This window comes from Zingiber officinale, chromosome 3B (genome assembly GCF_018446385.1).
Source record: "Zingiber officinale cultivar Zhangliang chromosome 3B, Zo_v1.1, whole genome shotgun sequence".
NCBI lineage: Eukaryota > Viridiplantae > Streptophyta > Magnoliopsida > Zingiberales > Zingiberaceae > Zingiber > Zingiber officinale.
This window is the reverse complement of record NC_055991.1, coordinates 76154003-76174247: the sequence shown is the minus strand read 5'-3', so window position 1 is coordinate 76174247 and position 20245 is coordinate 76154003. Positions and strand designations below refer to the sequence as shown.

At 39.1% G+C, this 20245-nt stretch overlaps 3 protein-coding genes across 4 annotated transcripts; 1 reads left to right on the top strand and 2 right to left on the bottom strand.

The window, feature by feature from the left end:
* The first annotated feature begins 5049 nt into the window (after positions 1–5049).
* LOC122054943 (zinc finger protein 8-like) lies at positions 5050–7903 on the top strand. Its single transcript, XM_042616355.1, has 2 exons — positions 5050–5120; positions 7315–7903. Exons 1-2 carry the CDS (start codon positions 5050–5052, stop codon positions 7901–7903), a joined length of 660 nt encoding a protein of 219 aa, XP_042472289.1.
* Positions 7904–8176: 273 nt separating this feature from the next.
* On the bottom strand, positions 8177–11470 carry LOC122056576 (PHD finger protein PERSISTENT TAPETAL CELL 1-like). Of its 2 annotated transcripts, none has more exons than XM_042618586.1 (6): positions 11410–11470; positions 11185–11260; positions 10194–10483; positions 9840–10128; positions 9455–9766; positions 8177–9358 (listed from the first exon to the last, which is right to left on the bottom strand). In XM_042618586.1, the coding sequence occupies exons 3-6, from the start codon at positions 10450–10452 to the stop codon at positions 8353–8355; spliced, it is 1866 nt and encodes a 621-aa protein (XP_042474520.1). In that variant the 5' UTR covers positions 10453–10483; positions 11185–11260; positions 11410–11470; the 3' UTR covers positions 8177–8352. The 2 variants fall into 2 exon arrangements, with proteins under 2 accessions (XP_042474520.1, XP_042474521.1); XM_042618587.1 differs by having other exon boundaries at positions 9455–9676.
* On the bottom strand, positions 11410–18861 carry LOC122056575 (probable histidine kinase 4). The gene is made up of 12 exons (XM_042618584.1): positions 18318–18861; positions 17529–18169; positions 16670–16903; positions 16422–16591; positions 15629–15847; positions 15354–15540; positions 15225–15276; positions 14910–15139; positions 14692–14790; positions 13853–14562; positions 12449–12928; positions 11410–12148 (listed from the first exon to the last, which is right to left on the bottom strand). Exons 2-12 carry the CDS (start codon positions 17796–17798, stop codon positions 11881–11883), a joined length of 2919 nt encoding a protein of 972 aa, XP_042474518.1. The 5' UTR covers positions 17799–18169; positions 18318–18861; the 3' UTR covers positions 11410–11880.
* Positions 18862–20245: the final 1384 nt, after the last annotated feature.

The following is a 20245-nucleotide window of genomic DNA, read 5'->3' as shown; positions in this document are numbered from 1 at the left end:
AAGGGGAGGATTAAATCAACCTTAATCATACTATATTTTCTAATATTTTTTCAGTATTCAAATTGAATTTTGGTTTCAAATTTAAAGTTTTTACAAACTTAATAAGTCTTCAAACTTAGTTTTTGAAATCTTATGTTTCAAATATTTTTAACTAGCTTTTATAAAATTAAATTCTTCAATTAAAGTTTATAAATCAGACTTTTTTAAAACTTAGTTTCAATCAGTTTTGAAAAGTAAATATCTTTTAAAACTCAGTTTTAAAATCTTTTTCAAATTTGAAAAATGTTGTTTGAAAAATCTAGTTTTGAAAATTTAGCCTTAAAATTTTTTCAAAACTTATGTTTAAAAAATCCTTCAAAATTAAAACATATTTTGAAAAATTTACCTTGATCCTAAAATTTGAAACTTATACACTGATATTAAAAAATCAGCTTTTCAAACTTATGATTAGAAAATTCTCTTTTGAGTTTACAAAAGTCATTTTTGAAAATTAAGCTTATAAATACTCCCTAAATATTGGTCACTCTTTCAAAACTTAGCTATTTTTTTTCAAAAGCTAAAACTTTTACTCCCCCGAGATAAACTTAAACATCATTCCTTACATTTTTTTATGTGCTCTGTATTTTTAAATGTTTAAATTATATCCTTGTTTGATGAATGCCAAAGGGGGAGGGATAGGTGGTTAAGTTAGGTTAAGTTAGAAAAACAAAATAAAAACTAACTTAAACCTCATGCTAGAACAAAATGTTTAACTTTTTTACTCGCATATTTTTACTAACTTAACCAGGTTGTCATTCCATCAAAAAGGGGGAGATTATTGGTGCGGTTAGCACTAACGGTCTAACTCAGGTTTTGATGAATGATAAATCAGGTTAAGTTAGGTTTGTCGTGATCTAACACTCTGACCGAGTGTGCAGACGAAGTCTAGACAGGTCGACGGGCTGACCGGATGTCTGGCACGAAGTCCAAGCGGGTCGATGGGCTGACCGGACGCTTGCCGAGAAGTCCAGCTAGGTTGACGGGCTGACCGGATAGCTGGCGAGAAGTCCAAGCGGGTCGACGGGCTGACCGGACGCTTGGCGAGAAGTCCAGACGGGTCGAAGGGCTGACCGGACGTCTGGCAGGTGAGTAAAGGTAAGTCACTGGAAGGGAGTGACTGTGAGGGCGCGTTCCCGGGAAGGGAACATTAGGCGTCGATCCGGCTTAGACCCATTTCGGATATCTAAGCCGAGATCGTGACTAGATTCCGGTCTCGGAAAGACGGAATATAAGTCATACTCTTTTTGCTAAACTATAAACTGAACTAACACTCTGTTTTGCAGGTTATAAGTTATAAATTTGCCTCGGACTAATCTTGTTTTGCAGGAAAGATGCTCCCTGGAAAAAGGTGGTCCAGGCACCCGGAAGGGATCCGGGCGCCCGAGAGGCAAAATTTATCCAAACGCGGCGTCGCCACGTGGAGCTCACTGGTTGGACCTGCCACGTCCTACCAGGGCACCCGGAAGGGATCCGGGACGCCCCGAGCTTCATATAAAAGAAGGGGCAGGGGTGGAGCTTCAACAACAACTCAGAATCTGCTTTCCTACGCTCCTGCAACGCTGCGAAGTTCCGATAACGTTGTTCTTTTAATTTCTTCTTCTGTCGGTATAGTTTACTTTGTTTTTCATTAGCATTCCTGTATTAGTTTGTAATAGTTGTCGAATTGCTAGTGAATTGTCCATCGAAAGCACCCTCGTGTGCGGGCCTTGGAGTAGGAGTCGACACAGGCTCCGAACCATGTAAAATTGGTTCTGTGTTAGCATTGATTTTCTTTTCCGCTGCGCTTACTCTTATCGAAATTTTTGTAATCGATATTCACCCCCCCCCTCTATCGAAACTTCACGATCCAACATATATCTCCATTGACATGAGACCTTTTGGGTAGAGCCCAAGAGCAAAACCATGAGGGCTTAGGCCCAAAGTGGATAATATCATGCAATTGTGGAGATATTTAAATTCTTTTCGATCCAAAAATTGGTATCAAAGTCCAGACTGCCAGAAGGTTTAACCGTCGACTGTACACAAGAGCTATGGTCTGATTGATCCATGTAGGTACAATATTGACCTCGAACAAAGAAAGTGGGGGCTCCTATGTTCGGATCAAGAGGACCAGACATCAGGCGAGAAGTCCTAGTTGCGGCTAGGCAAGGAAGCCCTAGTAGGTCGGGTGGACCGAGGGGCAAGAAGACCTGGTGGGTCGAGTACCGACATGGGAAGCCTATGGTCCTTTGTTTGAGGGGGGGATTGTTGGGGTTGTAAGGTTGCAAACATAGTCCCACATTGAAAATACATGAGAAAGATCATGGGTTTATAAGAAAAAGATATCTCCATTGACATGAGACCTTTTGGGTAGAGACCAAGAGCAAAACCATGAGGGCTTAGGCCCAAAGTGGACAATATCATGCAATTATGGAGATATCTAAATTCTTTTCGATCCAACACTTATTACGTGTAACAACGGCAAAAAAGTATGTTTGACAGTTCCAAGCAACTGGATGGAGTTCTAGGATGACTAGTTAGTGATAACTCTCGATGAAGTGATTTCAGAGGGTCCAAGCAACCATACCTGTGTCGAGGCAATTGGAGTGTACGGGCGACCGGAGTAACTTCCAGGCAACCAGGAGATGAAGTTTTACCTCTGCCTAGACGACTGGAGGGCATACGAGCGATCAGAGAACTTCATTAACGTTATCTTACGAATGGAGGTTATAGTCATGTCAGCACCTCTATAGGCAACCGGGAAGGCTTCAGGCGATCAGAGGAGTCCTATATAAGGTGTTTCAAGGAAAAGCTTAAGCACAACTCATTCACACAGAATTATTCTTGCTTTCATGCTCTAAGTGCTCCTTCGCCTTCTGTGTTGTGACACGCTGTGACGCACGCTTCATTTCTGATCAGCAACATTTTGAATAACAGTTTTATTTGTTATTGTGTTGCCTTATTTTTTTTATTGCGCTTGAACTTTTTTAGATCCTTTTTTTGTAAGGTTTCTCCATCTAGGAGAGATTAGAACTATGAATTATATTTTAAACATTGTATTTTTTATTGTCTAGCCTTGTCTTGATTGAATTAGTCTAAGCTAATTTTATTTCCATTGTATTAACTTTGATTGATTCAATTGTTTTATTTACTATCTGCTCATTTTAAAAATTCTTAAACATTATTCAGCTCTCTAACGTTGAGATTGATCCTATGTGTTATAGCCGCTATAATTTATAAATGTTATAATATGGGCACTTATCAAGATTATTTTATAGCAGCACTTCAACTATGATCAACATTAATAATAATGTACTATAAAAATAATTAATCAAGTCAAGTAACGTTGAATCTAGAATGACTGATCCGATCTTGCAGAAGTTTCTCATTGGCTACTAGGGTAAATCAAGAAGTGCTTACGTCAGGTGACCTAAAAGTCTAACATCCCTTGGTTGCAAGTCTTATTTAGAGGAAAAATCCTTATAAATACATCGTAAAATAATAATATACTATAGCAACTATAATTTATAGCAGTTATGACTCATACTTGCTACAACATAAATAATTTATTTTTTTAATTAATATTATATTGTAATAATTATAAAATTATAATTACTATAAATATATAATTATAATATCTATGGGATCGTAATTATTATAATTATATAATCGTCATGAATCCGTAGCTATCGTAAAAAAATGATAATTCAGGAAAGTAAAATGGGCAGATGAAGCATTTTTTTAATAATAAATGAAAAGGGTCGTTTGTAAAGATTCTTTTGTTTTTACCCAAAATAAAATAGGGCAAACTGTTTCATGTCTGACCAACATTAATAAGTGTCCTGAAAACATAATACATGAAATTAATTTCGCTGACCTGTAAGTTTTTGCTTTGTTTTCCGTGGTACTCTTGTTGTTTTCTCTTTTGACTCTCTGTGTTTTTCATAGCACTTTGGTCCTCTCACCAACCACCATGGCTACAAATCATTGAATTAGAAGCTTTAAGACATCAAAACCTAGTTAATTGAATCAATGCACAAGGAACCCAAAGAGAGAGAGATTTGTGTTGTTTGAGTGTGTAATTTAGATGATATAGAGTTTACGGTTTAGTGTAGGGATGCAAATGGATCGAATCGAACTAAATAGTATAAAAATATTAATATTCGAGTTTGAACTTTGAAAAATATGATATTTGAATTTGATTCAAATCTCTAAAATATAAACGATTATGGCTTAAGCTCGGTTCGAAATGAAATTCAAACTCAAGATTGGTTCAAGTTGCTCGAATCTTGATTTGAACAGAATTATATTATAAATCAAAATGACTTAAATTCAAGTTCAATTTAAGTTATTTGAATTTTAATTTGAGCATATTTATACATGTAGCAAATACTTTTCATCATTTTGGATTACATGAATTGTACAACGTAGTTCAGTTTCAAGGTTTAGTGTAGGGTGCAAACCAAACAAATTGAGCCTAATAGTATACAAATATTAATATTTTATGATAAAAATTTAAATAAGAAATATATTTTAAGAAATCATTGGCTCCAAGCTCACCCTTCTAATCATTAAATGAAAATTACAATGGACCACAATTAACAGCATTAGTACAATGAATTAAAGAACCTAACAAACAAACATAAAGAATCCAATGCCACCAACCAAACCCTAATTTCCCTTCTCATCCACACAACATACCTCACTATCTACCACACAAACAAACCCCATCAACCTCAAGTCTATAAACTTTCAATCCAATGATCTAGTAGTTTGTCGATCTATCGATCTTATATCGTAGTGAACTGGACATTTCTATTATTTAACGTCATCCCAACCACTTGTATTGAAACTTAGTGCATGATTCGGGCTCGCATAATGTTATCTTGATAGTGCTTGACAACCTATTCAATCGACACATAGGTAACTTATTCAATCGACACATAGAAAGATAAACACGATGATTTTATGTTAAGATCCCAATTATATCATTAAAATTTAGATTATGATCCTGTCTTAAAAACTAAGAAGATGGTCAGCTGGGAACGTGGTTCTGCTATTAACTGGATGAAGACTCTATGCTATCCTTTAACACAGAGAGTGTTAGTGTCGGATCGGAGAAGGAGTCGTCAGAGTTGGCTTCTGACGCTAAAGTCAGTGCTCGATTTGGGAGAAGAGAATAGTAGAAGCAAGCAATAGCAAAGAGCGTGTAGAATAATGGAGCATCGCATACCTTCACCTGTAGATGGAGACCTTCTTTTATAGTGTCACTATAGTACCTATGCACGCATCCCAAAGTATATGCATGTTTTCCAAAGCCTTCCTAAGAAAAGACAAATCGAAAAGTGTCTCTGACACCTTTCCTTAAGCGAGCACGTAAATTTCTACGATATGACAGGCTAGAAGCTTTTAAATTACAATTTACCTATAGGACACTCTCTGTTGTTAGCAGCACAAACTTCCAAAAGAGTACGACAACGTGAGTCTATAGGGCCCACGTTGAGCAGACCAGCAACCACTCAGCCGGTGGATCGTCAGCTCGACCTTACGAAATGCAATCTAGCTATTCATTCTTCACTCGACCCTTCATTTTATCGCAAAGTCATATGTTCGATTGACCCTTAGATCCGATCAGCTAGGCGGTCGGCTGGGCGAAACCTTGTCTGCTCATTGGGAAGGATGGTTGATCGGCCATCCTCCCCACTCGGCTAAGATAGTTGGTCATGCAACTCTATACGTGAGTCGAGATAGGAGGTCGGTCCTGGCAGGAGGCCTGGGCGGGCCTTCACGTCGGACCGGCCCTACGGCCAGCTTGGACACCTCACTAATATTGTTAATATCTTTAACTTCTTCTTGACTTAAACTGCCACCTGAGTCGATCTGCCCCATTTTAATCTAATCCTGTCAGAAAACGGGGAGGTGGAAAGTTAGGGATGTGGATGCTGCACTGACTGGCTATAGACCGCATCCCACTCTGCAAAACAAGCAACGCTAGTGTCGAGCCAGGGAAGGAGTCTCCGGCGTTGTCCCTCCGACGCTCAAGTCAATCACCTGAACTATAAAGGAAAGTGGAGCAACAATAATGCAAGCGCAAACAGTAATAACGCGTACCTGTGTCAATGCTTGGACCTCCCCTCCCTTTATATAGAGCTCTGGTGGGTGACGTGCAGGCTCCTTGAAGTGTGAACACGTTCTCCAATGTGTCCTATGAAAGGACCTGTCGGGAAAATACCTCTGACACCATTCCTTAATACATATGCATATCCCTGACAAGACAGTAGAAGCTTCCGATGTACGATCCGCCTATCAACCATGCCTCGTGTTAGCAGCACTATCTCCCACAAGGATATCAACAAATATAACAATGATCTCGTTGCTTGGCCGAGCAGGATAGCCACTCGGTCATGACTCCTTTGCTCTGTTGGCCTCAGCTGCTCTTCCGTGCAGTGGTTGGGCGTAGTAGCTTGTCCCTCCCGATCGGACAAGCTCTTCGATCTCCTCAGCATATTGCCACTTCTCACTGAGCGTCTGACTGTCTTACCGTATTAGCCCGAGCTGAACGGTTGGCCCGCTCGAACACTGATCGACCTGACCGGTCGTTGTAGTCTCTTGTCGATTGGACATTGATTCGTCCGACCGACCGTTGCAGTCGACCTCCTCTCAGACACTATAGGTGAGTCTTTTGATACCCTGGCATTAACCATGTTGACTTTAACCTCTACCTCGATAGTTGACCCGTGTCGGACGAGGCCCCCCTTTATCGTCACATCATAACCTATTCTTAGGGAATCCATCTTTATCGCCGTATCAGATTATGTAAAACAATAGTGTAGAGAAACTTCGTATAAAATTGAACAATGTGTAAACATGGTAAGTTATGCGAGAAGCTTATGAATTATAAACATAGCAAATTTATACTCTACCAAGTGCTTAAACATACGCCAGCTTAATTGAAATTGATATATAGATCTTCGCATGCATTCGAAGATCTTCGTGTGAAAATATACCGTATAGTATGTCATTGTTCATCGAATTGTATTTTTAGGTTAATCTCAATTTTATTTTTTAAAATTAGAAAAAATTAATTGAAGAAGGGTCGTGCAACGGTAAAGCTACTCAAGTCACGTAAATAGTATCTTACAAAATGTAAGGTATTGACGGGAATATCCTTTTTACAATTAAACAAGTTTAATTAATAAAGAAATAAAGGGCTTAAATAGATCTCATCAATGATTACATTTTTCACACTTCTCCCACTACTAGAAATTGGTGATATGGACCATATGGTCGAGCAAGAGACGGCGCGCGGCCGCCGCCGCCGCCATTGCCATGGGACAAGGCAACTACCTTCGACGCCTTCTCCGAGCTGCCCTTCCTGCCCCAGACCCTGCCGCCAGCGGAGGCCGCCAGCACCACATCCTCCGCCCTGCGACTCTTCGGCATCGACTTCCCTACCGTCGGCGAGGCCACGCCCTCGAGCCCCGCCGCCGGAGGAGGGCGTAAGTTCGAGTGCCACTACTGCGGCCGCAAGTTCCCGACCTCGCAGGCGCTCGGCGGCCACCAGAACGCGCACAAGCGCGCGGCGCAGCACCTCCATTTCCGCCACCATGCCTCCGCCGCCGCCCGCTCCCACCACTTCTGGCCTCCTTTGTCCTGGACGACAGCCGGCGAACTCCGCTTCCTCTACGCCACCGCAGCGTCGCTGCCACGGATCGTGCCGGCGCTGCATACCCTCCGGCGTGACAACGCTGCACCGCCTCTTCGTCGACCAGAGAAAGGCGGCGCCGGCAGTGCGCGTGACGGCGGCCCGTCTTCTTTCTTAACTCCTCCGAAGCGCATCGAGTCCAGTTGCGACAGCAGTTTGAGTTTGGATTTGCATTTGTAAGCTAATTAATCATTAATCATGATTTCATTTTGATTTATCTTTAATCATTTTAAATAAGTATTTTATTTCATTAATTTATAGCTAATGATATTTATCAATCGTCAATACTTTATAATTTTATAAAAAGTAAAAAAAAAAAAATTATATAATTTTGCTTCTTTATCATCGGTTGAGTCGTTCACTTCTAAGAAAAATTATATTTTAATAAAAAAAATATAAAGAGAAATTTAAATTTTAAAATAAAAGTAAGGATTAATGTTAAATTCATGAAAATTGTAAAATAATATCTATTGAATCCTCTTTTTCATTCATTTTTTTTATAAATATTCTTGGTCCATCGTATAGTCCATCTATGCTAATGACCATGTTCATTCCCAAAGAAGTAGCTGAGTTGATACCCAAATGATAGCTAAATTTGCATCAATCTATACGAATGAACACTTGCAGCTTCATAGCATCACTTGTAGGCTTTGCCATGTGAGCATTTCGTTCTCGCATCTGCCACAAATGAACACACTAGGAGCTTCTTCCTCGTCAGCGATTCCCACACACCTCGTGTGCTCCCAATCTTCACAAATGTTGCAGCATATCGTCCGTTCTCCGTCCTTCACACCACACCCACCACAATTCACAATGTTGATCTCATCAATATTTCCTTTTTCATCTCCCACGACCAAATCTTTGATTTGCAATTCTACTTCATTGTCTTTGACCAAGCACTTAGCATCAAGAACGCTTCTCGCTTCCATCATAATCATGTCACAACCCGCAAGGCTCATCTCATTGTTGCATTCATGAATCTCCACTTTAATATTGCTTGTTTCATCTTCCACGACCAAATCTTCAGTCCGCGATTCAAGTTCGAATTCTTTAACCGCAAATGTGTCACAATCCACAATGCTAAACACATTGTCGCCTTCACGAATCTCCCCTTCAATATGGTGTTTTACATCTCCCACAATCAAATATTTAGCTCGCAATTCACCTTTGAAGTCTTTGACCAGCTGCTTGGCATTCAGAACCACTTTCACTTCTTTCGGAATCGTGCTCAGTATGCATCTGTACAAGCACAACAAGTCTCTCATGATCCGCGCTTGGAATCTGTTCTCACACTGGTCCCTCGTCCTCGAGATGTCCTCCACACAGTACTCGAGCAATCGGGTGATTGGATTCACCTTGCGGCGCACAATATAACCTGCAAAAACTCGATCTCCCAGTGTTTTCAGAACATAGTCTAGCAAGCCAGTGTCGCCCACATATGCCCGGGCTGCGTCTCTGATCGCCTGCCTAGTGACCCATTGGAGACCAGAGTTCTTCAGCTTTTCAACAATCACTCGCGCTGCCATTGCGACTCTTTTTCCAGACCATCGGCACGGTGGAGTTTTGGTCATGGCCTCTTGGCAGTAGTAATCCATGGCATGTTGAGCACATTTTGGAGCGAGGCGTGTCTTTGCACTACAAGAAAAAGCATTTTCGGTAGTATTTTCAATAACATCATTTTGGTGCAGCGTGGCCTTTTAAAATAGTAACATCTGAATGATCGATACTGACCTTGTAATACTTGAGCACTGCAAACCAATCATGAACCTGAACAGATCGCTCAGAGTCGACAGGATCTGCTCAGAGAACGACTGATATTTTATGATAATGGACGAGATCAAATGATGACTCAAGAGGCAACAAAGAGGAAGGTCCCGTATCACTTGTAGAGAATGCCGGTAAACCTCTTGGGTAGTGGCACCATAGCTTCCGCAGCCAAATTTGTATCCCCACCTGCCAAACCAGGGCTCACTGTAAGCGATACCATGGACTAATCTCAGCTCCATTTCCCCCTTCATCGCGATGTCAATCAAGCTCACCTTTCTTCAAATTTTCAAGAACACCAATGAATTCTCCGAAAGAATTTCTCAAAGAAAGAAGAGAAGACGATACGTACCTAACTTGCAAAGCTGAGCAAATCGTGTCCCACAAGTCCATAATTTGGCGGCCGGAAATGAAATGAGAACCACCTTGAAAGCCATTATTGATCTCTACCAAGTGTCCAAAACCATTCGAGTGCATGACTCCATGCATCAAGATGCAATTTGTCTTCGATGGTTTCACCGACCCTGATTTATCTTTCTTTAGCCAGTCTCTAGCAACATGATGGCTTATAGCTTGAAGTGCTGCTGATGGAGGCAACACAAAGTGAAACCTCTTGCTACGAATGATGTGGTGGCCCCAACCTGCACAAATAATTTATATTTCACTAATTGGCTACTCATTTACACTACGAAAAGATATATTGTACCGGCAAAATGACAATAATGACATCTTTGAGAGTCTGGCTCTTTGACATCCTCTTCCAAGACAAGAAGTTTAGTACTATGCTGATGGAGTTGGAATTGAAATGAATGGCATTGCAGTTGATCTCCATGTCCAAGTAAAGCTTCAAGATGCCCAAACTTAAGTAAGGTTTCGATGTTCTCTCGGAATGAGCCACTGAAATGAGTTGGATTTCCGGGGAAGATAAAAAACCCTTGCTCCTCTAATCTCTTCCTCTTGTTCATCCTCTGTGGTTCTTTTGAACTAATTGCTAGTCTTAATGAGATGACAAAATACAGGGGTTTATAAAACCATGGGATCACACATTCAGTGCTTTTCAGTAATTAAATTTGAGGAAATTATATAAGAAATTGTGTTCTCAACAGCCAGGGCTAACTTGCTTTCAGCATGATTGAATTTTCTAAACTCGATGAGTAATCCATAAGGAATGACCAATTTTATTTATTTACTAATTTACAAAGTTAGCATGCACCAACATCAATAGGATGTCTACTTTCTTTTACAATAGTTCATCAGATTGAGATGTCGAGGAGCTTTAACTATGAATTAATGCATCTTTAGAATTTGAAACCTATTGTGAAGTGTGAAACATTTATTATTAGCAATTAGGTGGATTGGATGGGCTTTGTGATATTATTTTATTTTATTTTATTTTATTTGTTTTCTGAGTAGAAACTGGAGGGTGGAAGATTAGAAGCTGGTACCCTATAATTCCAACTGTTATTGTTCGTTATAAATCATAGGTTTTAGGATGATTTCTTCCATTCTACTAAATCTTTGAGGAGAATTCAGGATGAAGGTTTATGGAGCTAAATTTATTATTACAAAAGCGACGATCAGGTATACTAAATCTTACATCATGATTGAAAACAAAATATAACAAAATCATGATTTATGGTTGAACTTCTTCTTGTTTAAGGGAAAAAAGCATTCAGTTAAAAAAATCTGTTTCATACCTCTAGGTTGAACAAGGAGAATTCTGTTAGAAGAACTCCATCTAAATCAGTAGAGCTCGGTTGCATCCATCCACAACTGCAAATAATCGATTCAAAGAGAAACATGCATTTTTTTTCATTTCTGGATGACAAAAAAATATCTAATCATAATCCTCCAAGATTCATGAAAAAAATGCAAATTGAATTCTTAATTGAATCCATTTCTTGTAGTAAAGTTGTGCTTACCAGGAGTGTTACTTTAATTGCTTCTTTTGATGATTTAAATCTCCTTTTAGATGATTCACTTTGGATGCTGTCACTAGCTTCTCATTCTACAAAGCAAAAACAAAACAAAAAACAAAAAACAAAATAATACTAAGTTATTCGAACCTAATGACGCTCTTACTCTGGTTTCTTTTATCCCCTTCAAGCAAGACAAGGACTTAAGTCGAACAAGGAATGTCTTAATTTTATCACAAAATTGGAAGAGACAAAAAAAATATACATTTCTTTCAAAGAATGAGAAAGTGAGTGAGTAAGAAATTGCAAACATTTCCTGCCACCGACACCTGAAATGGTCGACATTTCGCAGAGCCCATCATACTCTTTTGTACAATGTATCCTTTCTGAGGCTGTTCTACCACTATTGACACTAACACTGTCATCTTGTTGCATCTACAATGCCCCACATAAGAGATCTTTCAGTAGAAAAATCTGTCATAGATCCAAATTAGATTTTGGTACCAAGAACTTAGCAACTGCTTGATAAAGTTGTTGCTCCTCAAAAGGCTTAGAGACATATCCATCCATTCCAGATTTCATGCACTTCTCATATGTTGCTTGGATCACATCAGCAGTCATGGCAAGAATCGGCAGGTGCCATTCATCCGCCATAGGTTCCTCCCTGTATATAGAGGCTCCTTCATTTCTGCTACATTCATTCGCAATGCTTTCCACCAACCGTATAAGCTTAGTTGCTTCAAATCTGAAAATTAAACCTCTATGTGAGCTTATTGGTGGATTATTATCTAGCTTTTCTGTTGTCGATTACAAGTTTGCCTCCGGGGATTTATAAGATTAAAATAGTTAGCATTATAGAATTGTTGATATCATCAAATATACAAGAAATGAATTTTTTTTGCTTTTTGGTGGGTCATAATCTAGGTTTGATCTGTAGATACAGATTTAAGTCCATATGGACACATTATGTAGGTATGAGAAAACACAAAGCTTAAAAGATTTTCTAGAGAGTTAATCAAGTGAAAAATAAAAATTGGGTCCTTACCCATCCATTTCAGGCATCTGAGCATCCATGAAACAAGCATCAAACTTATGAGGCAGTTGAAGGAGTGAAACGGCATCTTTCCCACTTTCAGCACATTCCACCCTCGCCCCATATTTCTTAAGGATGCCTGCAGCAACTCTAAGATTTACCTTGTTGTCATCAACCACCAATATGTTCTTCCCTGCTAATAGGGTATGCAGATTAGCTAGACCATTCAACATCTCCTTTTGTGGCTTTTCTATACCAAGCACTTGCTGAAGGCATGCTGCCACAGTGCTTGCTCTGAGAGGTTTCATGATCACAGTATCGATGAAGGAACATGTTTTTGCTTTCTCAGATTCACGGGCCACCAAAAGTATGACCTTTGGCAATTCTAGAATGCAACCATTCTGCTTGAGCAACAACAGCTGATCATGCAAGTGAACATCCATGCCAGTGTACCATGAGTCCTTTTCGACAAATATAACATATGGTTGTCTCCTGGACACAATAATCACAGGAAAAAGGAAGAATTGGTCAAAATGATAATTGAGGTGTAAGAAAAACACATGTTAACAAAATCATGAATTTTGTAATAATAGAAAGTATTGACTCAAATAAATTAGAATGGTTACCATGACACTTTAGTCTTAGTCCCACATGTTAAGCTATGGCCAAATGCAGAATTTTTAGTAGCTTTGATGGTTGAACCAAGGTTCAAAATAGTGAGCCATGCAGACAAAAGATATTAAAGCATACCTAATCCTAAGCATGATAAAGTGTTTGGAAAGGATTACTTGTATGATAGCGCAGCCACTAAATGTTGTCAATTAGGGATAATTTTGGGTAAAGATTTGGGTTTTGAATCTTGAGGGAAATGCCAAGCCTAAAGTATGGAAGATTTTAACACCCTCGTGTAGTTCCATAGTGCCACACGGTGAGGCGTTGGCTAATAAAGGGAGCTTAAAGTTTCATGATTGAGCTACTACTATCTTGAAGTTAAGCAGGTCACTTCTCTTATCTAGGTGGTTGTGACACACTAAAAATATATATAGGTTTTACTTGAACAAATGTAGGTAGGCACGCTATCAATCTAAATTGGTCACCAGATGGAAGCAAGGATTACAATGTTGATTTATAAATATGCCGATGATGGTACATGAAAATGTAACACACAAACAAGGCATGAGACAATCCCACATGATCAGAGTTCGTGCCAAAGTTAATAAAGAGACAACTTGATCATTATTTCATGAGGTAGTAGCTAATAAAGAGACAGCTAGATCATTTTGTTCATGTGGTAGCAGCTACATCAAGGGCACTTTCCACAATATTGAATCAAGAAATCTGAAGCAGTACTAGTACACCTTTACATAAAAAGTAAATCCTTCAATAGCGTGCAGACAAACAAACTTTGGGGCATACCTAGTTTTTAGACTGCCATTACATCTAGCCAAGGAGATTAGTGCCAACTTGACTGTTCTTGAAATGTCAATAGCTAAGCCCAGCCTCTTCAAATGGTACTTTGTCACAGCACTTCTAACTGGTTTTCCATCAATTAGAAAAGTTTTCATTCCCTTGAACCCAGAAGGTAGAGCCTCAGGAGTTCTCTTTGTATCTATAATTGAATCTTTATTGCATCTTTTGACAACGGCACTAAATGTAAATGTACTTCCAAGATTTGATTGACTGATGAAACTAATTTCTCCTCCCATCAATTCAACCAGACATTTAGTAATGCTCAAGCCAATACCAGTTCCTCCATAGTTTCTGGAAGTCGAGCTGTCGGCTTGCATGAAAGGTGTGAAGACACGATCCTGGGCTCGTAATGGGATCCCTATGCCTGTATCTTCAACACTGACGATGAGAGTGACATTTTCCTCAGCTTTCTCGGACGTCATTTCACTTGCTGAGACTTCTGGTGATAATTTTTCATCTGAAACAAGAAGCTTGAAATTCTCCCAACTATTTCTAGCATCAGCAGCTTGAAACCCACTTAAAGTATTAAAGGAACCAACTTGTAGTTTATCTTCTTGTGTTTCCCCATGTAAGTCACCATAAACTTCTCCATCTATCGTTAGATTTGAGTTCTCAGCCAAATGCACTTGGATAAATATATGGCCCCTCTCAGTAAACTGCATGAGAATATAAGGTCTTATGAACAGGACATAAGCAAAGTGATGGATCAATTGTTCCCACAAGGTTTAGTGGCAGAGAATGCCAAAAGATAATAGAAAGCAGAAAACAAAAATGCATGTACTTACTTTAACTGAATTTCCCACCAGATTTGTTACTATCTGCCGAAATCTCCCAGGGTCACCAGTGACGACTTCTGGAACTTTGTCAGATACAAATACAGCAAGCTGCAATCAGCCAACACATTAGAAATTAGCAAGCAGTAAATTCATAAAATCACCAAATCTTGGAAAAGGAGAGTAGAATTACTCGAAATAGCTTTATCCTAAGGGATGTGGGCTTTTACCTCAATGCCCTTCTCTCTTGATTTTGAAGAAAACAAGGAAATCACATCATCAAGGGTTGACCTCAAATAAAATGGAACTGCCTCAATCTCTAACTTGCCAGCTTCAATTTTTGCCCGGTCAAGAACTTCATTGATTAGTGAAATTAATGCTCTGCCACAAACTTGAGCCGTTTGAGCATAATCCTTCTGAGTTAAATTAAGGTCAGTGTCCAAAAGCATGTCCAACATTCCTTCCAAAAGAATTGTTAATGGTCAGTTTAAACACTTGCAGATAATCTAAATCCAAGAAAATGTCAGCTGAAAGAGGACCAATACCTAGCACGCCATTCATAGGTGTCCTTATCTCATGCGACACAGTTGCAAGAAACTGTAAATTTAGCAAAAGGAAAGAAATTAGAAATATGAACGTAAGAGGAATTTCATGATCCAAAGGAAATGTCATACCTGAGATTTTGCAACATCAGCAGCCTCTGCTTGAAATTTTAGCTCTTCCATCTTCCGACAATCTTCTTTAACATTGTCATAATGATTTTTTGCAGCAAATACTATGTAACCTCCTAGCATGATGATCACAAAAATCCCAAATGGGGTTGTAATAGCTGAAAATGGAAGGGGGGGTTTTACCCTATACCTGCACAAGACACCATTATTTTGGCAAAGCATGAAACACATGAACAAAAAAAGGAATTGCATGTGTAAACTAATTTGTAATGTCTAACCTGCAATGCATCTGGTGCTTCCTTAATGGATCTCCAAAATCAAGCATGTTGAAATGTGAAAGAGGCATATAACCCTCTGGATTTTGAGGTCCATACATGATCAGGGGTTCAGTACCATTGGTAATGTCATAAACATTTACCATAATATCTTGACTGCCAGCAAGTTGCTTCAATAAATTTTCCACAAGTGACTCTACATCAAATGCACCCCCAAGATATCTGCTAAGCAGAAAGTCAAGGTGAACGACAATGGCAAAGGGCATATACCTGAAGATAAACTTATAAAAAGTGGGTTGTATCTAGCAGAACATGATAAAGGAATATTGCTAATACAAGATTAACAGATTGACACAGGGAAATTTAGATATATGCAATACAACAATTAGCTGTGATTCCTAACTTTTTGGCAGCAACCTGAATCTCCTCCTACCATTCAAATCTAAGTTGGCTATGTTGCTGCTAGCAATATCCATTCTATTGGGAAATTAGATATATTTTTTTATTTTTATTGTAGAATGATATGGAAAAATTCTAAACCCATTCAGGACAAATGAATGTCATCATTGATATGGGCTAGATTTGACAATTTCAGCTTTGTTAGGCAGGTTTTCACACAAGGCAAATCATAATCTACTTTATCTATTAAATACGGCAAATCATAATCTACTTTAGCTATTAAATACCCGAAGGAATTAACCATAAATAAGATAGCATTTAGTGAAGATGGAAATAGAAATCGAAGGGAAACAGCATTGAAACAAATTGTAAGTACACATATAAGCAACTATCTCACCCTGCAGTTGCTTGCACGCGTTGTTCTATTGTTGCATCCTCAGGAAGCCCTGCGTAATATACTGGAAAGGTCAAAACCACGCCAAGATGGTTTGACTTAAGAAGCCTAAAAGGTTTTGTAAGAACAGCTTTCCCAGTCGCCCTAGCCCGTAAAATATTCTCTCTGTCCTCCTGTAAAAGATGCAGGAATCAACAAAAGCCAAAGGAACAAAGGCATCAGCAGAATAACTTAGTTATCAAGTGCTAAACCTCGCCGGACATCATATCAAGTGCGCCGATGTGAGATACAGTCTCCTGGGAGTAAATTACAGGAGCATATTCATCCTGCATGGGTGATGGCTCCCTTTTCATGGTCATGATGGTCCACCCCTGCCTACTCTCAAAAGTTTCCCTTTGGGAACGAACAACTCTCTCAGCATATGCTACCCCATTTAACAAAGGTCGTTCGAAAGCTGTTTTCGCAGTGTAATATGCAAATGTCTCCTGCAACCAAACTCAAGTTAACTCAAGCACAATGCTCGAGAAGCTAGAACAGAAAACAGATTTAACTAATATAGACAAGTAAGGTATTCTTCCTATACGGAAGAACCACAGGTAAGAGATTTATACTCAAGAAGGTAAGACAGAAAACAGATTTAAACAATATGGAATAGTTAAGCATTCTTCCTGCACGAAGAATCACGGGCAGCATGTGAATGTCTCCTGCAATCAAAGTTTCAAACTCAAGTAAACTCAAGCACAATACTCCTCCAGGAAACCCATAGAACCAAAACAGCCTAATTTATTTGGTGGAGAGACCAGAATCTTGCTTTTGCCAAATAAATGGGTAGTAACTGAAAATACTCTGGCATAGCCTCAGTACAAAAGGAGACAGAAGAATAATGTCTTGGTTAATACACAAAAAAGGGACTGAGATAGGTACCATCAAACATGGCTGACAACAAAAGAGCAAGAGAAAGACTAGTATAAACCTCTGCCTCCATCGTTAGGCTTCCAAAAGAGACGAAAAAAAAAAGAAGGAACTAAAAGATCGCCAACAAGAGAAACAGAAGAATATTTGGACAAAAATATGGAAATTAATAATGACAGAGCCCTGTACTTGTCCCACCTGATCAAGGGCAGGGGGCTGCTTCTGGTAGTAGAATGTGGAGATGAGGATGCCGAGAGCATGCACATGGTTGACGCTTACAGCAAACTGATCCTGGATCATCCTCGCACGCTCCTCGCACATGCTCACCAGCGCCTCCTCCGCCTTGATCATGTTCTCCCTCCGGAAATAGCAGTGCGACGCCAGGAACACGCTCACCGCAATCGCCACCCCGGCGACCACCGCCGCCTTCCGTCTCCACCACCACGTGCTCTTCCTTCCGCCCGCCATGAGTGCCCACTTCCTTTTTCCAACTCAAAGTCGCACCAACCTTTGGCAAAATTCCAACCTTTGGATCTGCTTTCTCACTCTGCGGCAGGGGTGCGTCCAAACTGCGGTTTAGCTTGGCTTAGCTCCAAGCAAATGGCATCAATTCTTGTGTTGATTTGCGGGAAAGAGGATGAAGGCGTGGTTAAGACCTTCTTAAAAGGTGGAAAACTTCGCTTATTCCAATGGCGATGAGGGAGACAGCCAGCTCGCCTCTCTCTCTTCTCTGGTTTTCTTCTCTGTTATCTCTCTCCTCCATTAAAAAATGGAGAGCATTGGCGAGTCCAGTTGCGATTTGGTACCAGGGCTCGTTCCTCTCTCTCTCCCATTCCCCTCTGTATTAAAAAGTCCAAAAAAATTTCATCTTTAAACTCAAGAATTGAGATTTGGGTGGAAGCAACGTAATTAGCGGCAAGATAATAATAATAATAATAAAATCTCGTCTTCCTCCGCGACCGGAGCACAATTAAGCGAGAAACTTACAATATTTTTGAGAAAAATCGCTTTCCCAGAGGGGTTGCGTGGCGGATTTAGCTCAAGATTCGCTGCCATTAAAAAACTCCTTATTCCTATATAAAATTCCTCTCCTTCAGCTTCCGCCAAACTCCCACTTCCCACTCCCTGGGCACAATTGTTTCTTTTTATTGTTCCTTTCTTCCCTTTCCCTAGTTGTCTTCTTCCCTCACCCCGGGCAATTTTTTTTCTTGTCCTTTTTATTAGTCGCAATCTACCTGTTCTCGAACGGAATCCCCAATGCGATTGGCTTAGGCCTCCGAAGCCAGATTTCGCAAGCCACAGTGAAGTCCGCACCCGACTGCGAACAAGAAACCCTTTTGCTCTACTCCCCTCCGATTCACCTCCACCGGAAACGGCCTGACGTTCCAGCTCCAGCCCCCAAATGCGGTAATCGCGAAGGCTTCTTCGCCGTGGAAATGGAAACCCGGAGCTCGAAGGACTAGGGATTTAGTGGTTTCCCCATCACTGCCGCAGTATCACGAGTGGAAAAGAACTCCGCGACTCCGATCGCAGTTCACTGCGACGACGGACCCCATCCAATTACTTTAGAACTGAAATGACTTAAATGGCCTCCTAGTCAAATGCAGATTTAAATAAATACCGTAGAAACATAACTTATACCCACTGCCCCCAGGAAAATAGTATTGCATGGACCTTTAATAATTAAATTTGAGTTTCGACGAATTAATAAACAGTTGATATAAAATTATTAAATTAATAGTTTATTCATTATAAATAATTTCTGATTTATCTTTTATGAATAAAAAAAGTTTATAGAATCAAATTTTTAAATTAATCAGTATTAAGCAAAGACTTTTAGGATATTTCTTTCATTCAAATTCAAATATTGAATTGTTTTATTAACCTTTGAGTCACGACCCTTGCTGAAAGAACCTCTTAAGTAAAGTTGTGTATAATAAAACTAATATGGTTCGACTCTTTAACGCTACCTTTTTTATTGCTTTTATCTTTATTAAAATTATATATACCTCTTAATGCATTTTTTACTAATGTGGTTCTAATTTAGAAATACAACTTTGATCAAAATATTTTGAAATAAAGGACAAAGAGAGTGTTATCTTAATAATTTTTAAAGGAGATTTTTTAATGATTTTATGTGCAATAATTTTAAATAAAGGACTTCTATTATCAATTAAATTAATTAAATTGATAAAGAAGTTTAGGAGTGTAACACGTTTGTATCTTTCTTATGTTTTTTTTAAAAAAAAATATTTGTTGGCTTCACTCTTTTGTTTGTTTGTGCATTGAATTATTATTCCTTATTCCTCCTCACCTGAATTTTAATATTGTTAGGTAGTCACCCAATCTCCATAAATTTTATTTTTGGAAGATTAGATTAACTAACTATTGATTAAGAGTTGTTTATAAAGAGATGAATAGATATAATATAATTTATCCATAGGTTAGCATGAAGTCTTGTGTCTAATCCCATCTTAGCATGTCACAAGCCGAACTAAGCAACGGTGGCTTAGCCCGATCAAAGAGTGCACGGTGACTTAGCCCGATCAAGGCCCGCACTAAACCTAATATGAACTCAAGGTGAACATAATCTGTGTTTCAAGTCCAACTTATATACTTAAAATTTAAAAAACAATAATAGAAAAAATAATTATTTTTTAAAAATAAAAAAGGAAAATTTTAAATATATCTAATTTTTAAATAAAATATAAATATATATATACACTATTTTCTAAAAAAAATAATTTTAAATTTTAAAAATATTTTTTACTTTTTATTATATAAGAAAATGGGTTTGGCCCCATATGGATCTAGGCTTGACCGAACTAGGATTTGACCCGTGTCAAGCAGTCATGTGATAGATTGGACCAAGCTCAACCTGACATGACATGGCAAGTAAATGGACTGACCAAGCT

Bases quoted from the DNA above. Each gene is read 5' to 3' on its own strand.
- LOC122054943 (XM_042616355.1), top strand. From the start codon at position 5,050: ATGGTCAGCTGGGAACGTGGTTCTGCTATTAACTGGATGAAGACTCTA. The intron at 5,121-7,314 runs GTTAGTGTCGGA...TGGTCGAGCAAG, and splicing joins TATCCTTTAACACAGAGAGT to AGACGGCGCGCGGCCGCCGC.
- LOC122056576 (XM_042618586.1), bottom strand. From the start codon at position 10,452: ATGAACAAGAGGAAGAGATTAGAGGAGCAAGGGTTTTTTATCTTCCCC. The intron at 10,129-10,193 runs GTACAATATATC...TTATTTGTGCAG, and splicing joins TCATTATTGTCATTTTGCCG to GTTGGGGCCACCACATCATT. The intron at 9,767-9,839 runs GTACGTATCGTC...GAAAATTTGAAG, and splicing joins TGCTCAGCTTTGCAAGTTAG to AAAGGTGAGCTTGATTGACA.
- LOC122056575 (XM_042618584.1), bottom strand. From the start codon at position 17,798: ATGGCGGGCGGAAGGAAGAGCACGTGGTGGTGGAGACGGAAGGCGGCG. The intron at 15,848-16,421 runs GTGAGATAGTTG...TCTGCTTAGCAG, and splicing joins CGCGTGCAAGCAACTGCAGG to ATATCTTGGGGGTGCATTTG. The intron at 15,541-15,628 runs GTTAGACATTAC...TGTCTTGTGCAG, and splicing joins AAGCACCAGATGCATTGCAG to GTATAGGGTAAAACCCCCCC.